This window comes from Chrysochloris asiatica, unplaced genomic scaffold (assembly GCF_000296735.1).
Source record: "Chrysochloris asiatica unplaced genomic scaffold, ChrAsi1.0 scaffold00039, whole genome shotgun sequence".
Lineage (NCBI taxonomy): Eukaryota > Metazoa > Chordata > Mammalia > Afrosoricida > Chrysochloridae > Chrysochloris > Chrysochloris asiatica.
In genome coordinates this window covers 18,625,381-18,630,571 of record NW_006408557.1, presented here as the reverse complement: position 1 = coordinate 18,630,571, position 5,191 = coordinate 18,625,381, and the positions used below count along the sequence as shown (strand labels likewise).

Here is a 5,191-nt window from a genome sequence, read left to right as displayed (position 1 = left end):
GGTATTTGCAATGAACAAGTCATTGGTCGTGCAGAATTCTATCATGCAGTCTCCAGCGTCGTTTCTATCACCAAGGCCATATTTTCCAACTACTCTTCCTTCCTGTTTATTTCCAATCACCAGTAATTATCAATATACCTTGATTGCATGTTTGCTCAATTTTAGATTGAAGAAGGCCATAGAACTCTTCAATTTCATCATCCCTGGATTTAGTGGTTGGTGCATAAATTTGAATAATAGTGGTATTAACTGGTTTTCCCTGTGGGTGTATGGATATTATCCTATCACAGACAGCGATGCATTCATGACAGATCTTGATATATTCTTTTTGATGATGAATGCAATGCCATTCCTCTTCAGTTTGTCATTCCTGGCGCAGTAAATCATGTTACTTGTCAGATTCAAAATGGCCAGTATCAGTACATTTCAGCTCACTAATGCCTAGGATATCTATGTTTATGCGTTCCATTTCATTTTTGACATATTTCCAATTTTCCTGGATTAATGCTTTGTACATTCCATGTTCCGATTATTAATAGGTGTTTACAGGTGTTTACAGCAGTTTCTCTTCATTTTGAGTTGTGCCCCATCAGCAAATGATAGTCCTGAGGCCTTTACTCCATTCACATCATCATAGTCAGTTCTACCTTGAGGCAGTTCTTCCCCAGTTGCCTTTTGAGTGCCTTCCAACTTAAGGGTCTCATCTTCTGACTCTATATATTGTAGTGCTCCTCATCGTGTTTCAATATTCAGTAATCTGATACGGTGTTCCACTGCTATTGATAAGATGTTCAGTGACTAAATATTGAAAATACCCATGGCATATCTTCAGAATCTGAAATGTAAAGGAAAATATAATTGTTGTCTTATGTAAAATTTATAAATGTGCATTTTATTTCTTTGTTACATTGTTCGGCTCCCATACTCGGAGACAGGTACATAATTGATGTAGCAATGGCATGACCTCTTGAGGAACAAGTTTGTTTTGCGAATCTTAACATTATCAGTCAATTTCTTAAAAGAAAGTCAGTCTGAAGGGAAAGGGAAAATAAAATATAAAATATAGTTATAATTTTTATTACTAAACTTTTCGTTTATTTTCTTGATATATTTTATTTCCTTTCATGGTGGTGGTGGTTTTGTTGTGGAGTTGATTCCAATTCATAGTGACCTGCGTAGGGTTTCCAGTGGAGCTCTCTGGTAGTGATTACAAGTCGGGTTGCTAACCTCAAGGTCAGCAGTTCGAAACTACCAGCTTTACACAGGAGAAAGATAAATATCCTTTGCTTTCTTGGTAGGTACATTTTGAAACACATTCATTGTTGCAAAAATTTGTATGATAGAGAATGAATTATGCATCCTCTTAATGTGCTTAATATCTGGTTTGTTAACATGTATAGAGTATTATCAAGTACCTTGTCCCTGCAGCTGATAATACAGAATGAAGCTCACTTGGTACATGGAACTTGTTGTGTTCAATAAATCTTAATATTTTCAGTATTTATTTGGATATTTGCTGTTAGTATTACCCTTGTTGGTAGTATTACGTTCATTGTATACTAGATGGCACCTACATGTATGCCAGGCGTATTTTAATGTTATAAATATTATTGTTTACAAAATGGAGGAAATAACTCTGTGCATAAATGCTATACAGATAAAAAAGTAACCTGATTGATTTCATTGCTATAGTTGGCTTATTCACGTTCCCTTACTTTTTGATGTCATCGGTGACTGGGTCCTCTGGTTGTTTAGCAGGATGTGCAAAAAGCATACCCTTGGGTTTGTATCATGGCAAAGAGTATTGCCAGCCTCTCCCCTGGCTGGATCAGCAGACATGGATGTACAAGATGGTTCTCTCAAAATGGATCAGAGATCCCTTATCTGTTAATATAATCCATCCTTGCTCAGTAACCAGTCATGCTGGATCCAATTGTGTATTAGGTTAATGTAGCAAGAGTTAGGTTCAACAGCCCAAGCCCCCCACCTCTTGTTTATTAGAAATAGTAAACTTCCCAGAGACCCACTGAGAAAAGCACCATACACAGGAGGGGGGAACCATAGGAGACAGTTGTCAGTGAAGGTGTTGAAGTGGTATGGGCCTCATAACCCCCAGCTTTGCACATGGATGACTCTGGGACCCTGTGTGAACTGTACTTCCGCTGGCACATTCGCTGGCACTGTTTCATATAGTGCCTTGCCAGTTCCCTACCGCTGTGGCTCTTGCTTTTCTGGTGTTCTGTGTGCTTGGCATCTATGGGTTTATGCTTTGGAAAATTGTGCCCCTGTTTGTTGATGTACTAAGAACATGTTTACCTTGCTTATTGGTTACTCTGTCCCTAATGTCAAGTTATAACTAAGCTTCTGGGTTTGTAGGTTCATTTTACAATTTAAAAATTGTACTTTGGGTTAAATGGGTTGGGGAAAAAGTTCAGCCTGCTTCTTTAATAGTAGCATGACATGACCTAGTTTTACTCTTTTGTTCTTACTCATTCAGGTGCTGCTTACTGTCAGTTTATGGACATGCTATTCCCGGGTTCCATTGCTTTGAAGAAAGTGAAATTCCAAGCTAAGCTAGAACATGAATATATCCAGAATTTCAAAATTCTGCAAGCAGGTTTTAAGAGAATGGGTGTTGACAAAGTAAGTAAATTTGTATCCTTTCATTTAGGTTAATGTTTTGTAACTAATTGAAGTTTCTAAGGATATAGCTGCTAGCCCTTGACTTTGGGCTTTACTTTTACCAATTTATATTGTTATTGTTGTTGTTAAGTGCTGTCGAGTCGATTCTGACCCATAGCGACCCTGTATAGGGTTTCCAAGGAGCATCTAGTGTGCTTAACCACCGACCTTGCAGTTCAAACGGCTTTGCAGTCTGGCATATTAACCCACAGCGCTACACCAATTTATATAGGTATCTTTTTTTTAGTTAGCACAGAATTTGCTGGGAACAAAATTTCCCTTTCCCATGCCTTCTTCTTCCTTACTGTCTGTGAAGGTGGTGGTGACTGTTTGAAGGAGTAAACCTATAAATTGGTGTTGGTGATTCCCCCCGCCCCCCAGTGTTCTGTGTAATTTCTTTTAGTCTTGTTCTAGTTTCTTAATCTCTGGATTTAACTTCTGTGAAGCCTATCAGATGTAGAATAGGTAGGTCCAGTAAAGAAGATTCTAAAAAACCCTGCTGTTTCTGGTCTCAGGATGATTCCTGGTAGGTACTGGGAATTTCCCCTCTTGCCTCCAGTGCTATTTGAAGGTACCAGAAATGTAGTCCAGTAGGCCTCATTAGGACAGGTATTACCTCTGGTTTAAGAAGTAATACATCATTGAAAAATTAGATTTGCTGCCCCCCTACCTCCCATCAGAAGGATTTTTCCTTTTAAGCCATATTCTTTGGAGATAACCATTTTTACTAAACCTATTAATAATCATCCCCTAATTATCTTGCTGCTGGTGGATTTTTGGTTTTTATTTACTTTGAAATTTTTAGTTTATTTACTTTTGTCTGTTAAGTGCCATGGAGGTCTATATAATATATAAAATATGCATTTATATTGTAAGAGTATTTAGTTGCCAGGCATAATACAAACTTTTAGGTTTTAGAAATGAAATTGCATTTTATTTTTGCATATAGGAAATTTTGAAGATACACATACATATAACGTTAAGATGCCCTATAAATCCCAACTGGGAGCATTTCATGTCCAATTTTGTTTCTGCTACATACCTTAGAGTCTTGGTGTGTAGCAGTAGGATAAGCACTCGTCTGCTAACTACAAGGTTGGTGGTTCAAACTCACTGGTTGTTTTTCAGAAAAGTACAGGATCACTATGAAACGGAACTGACTCATTAGGAGTTGGAATCAACTCAGCGGCTCTAACAACACCACCACCCTTATCTTACTCACCGTATTCCTGAATTATTTTGAAATAAATTCCAGGTGTAACATTTTATTAGCAAATAAAATTTCATATAAAATAAGTTTAAAAATTATATTTTTTCATTCAGAAGGGTTGTTAAGTGCCATCAAGTTGATTCTGATTAATAGCCACCCTGTATAGGGTTTCCAAAGGAGCTAGTTAATGTTGCATTTGTTGTTTATTTAACGTTTAGTATTAGTTATTGGTTCGTAAAACCTTTGCTAGTTTTGAAAAATCTTGGTAGAGACCAATAGATGAACTTCTAGATAGATCTTGAAATGTTCTTTTTGATGATGAATGCGACGCCATTCCTCTTTTATATATATGGATATATGTGAATGCCCATACATATAGATGGGCATACAGTGGCTCTATGCAATAATCACTGGACTGTGGACCACAGATGTCTTCCTACTTTCTTGGCATAGATAAGTGAGTGTCTCCAGTGCTGCATCAGTTTGTTGAAAGATTTCACTTTGTATTTCATCAATTCCCAGAGCCTTGTTCTTTGCACCTTGGACTCTTCCTTCAGGATCATTGACTCTTGATCATATGCTACCTTTTGAAATAGTTGAACATTGACCATTTATTTCTTTTTGGTACAGTGACTGTGTATTCTTTTCTTCTTTTGATGCTTTCTGCATCATTCAAAATTTTGCCCATTGTTGTTGAGTGCTGCCAAGTTGGTTCCAACTCATGTCAACCTGGTATAGGGTTTCTGAGGAGCAACTGGTTTGACCTTGTGGTTCACGGTCAAGTACTAATCTTATAGCACCACACCAGGAGACCGATTTTGCCCATGTTGATGTTGTTAAGTGCCTTTGAGTCTGTCTATTCCACCTCATAGCAACCCTGTACAGAGTTTCTGAGGAGCGACTGGTGAACTTGAAATGTCTACTTGTGGTTCAAACTGACCTTGCAGTCCAGCACATTAACCTGTAGTGCCATACGTTTGCTCATAGAATCCTTCAATAATGAAAGTCAAGTCTTGAATTTTTTCTTCAGTTCCCTTAGCTTGAGAATTACTGAGCGTGTTCTTCCCTGTTGGTTTTCTAAACTCCAGGTTTTTGCACATTTCATTATAATAGTTGGCTTTGTCTTCTTGAGGTTCACTTTGAAACTTCTGTTCAGCTCTTTTACGTCCTCACTTCTTGACCTGTTTAAGACAATACTTTCTTTAACACAGTTCTTTGCAGAAGCTTTGAGGTTTTATAAAGGTTTTTATTGTGGATTGAGTGAAAGTTAATAGGGCACATCATTAGTTTCACATTCAA

General features: G+C 37.6%; 1 protein-coding gene across 1 annotated transcript in view; it reads left to right on the top strand.

The window, feature by feature from the left end:
• The window catches only part of MAPRE1 (microtubule-associated protein, RP/EB family, member 1), a 53,788-nt gene that overhangs the window by 26,705 nt on the left and 21,892 nt on the right, over nucleotides 1-5,191 (top strand). Inside the window, exon 3 of the mRNA XM_006860688.1 lies at nucleotides 2,498-2,643. Coding sequence (XP_006860750.1) covers nucleotides 2,498-2,643 — 146 coding nt within the window. The remainder of the gene's footprint in view (nucleotides 1-2,497; nucleotides 2,644-5,191) is intronic.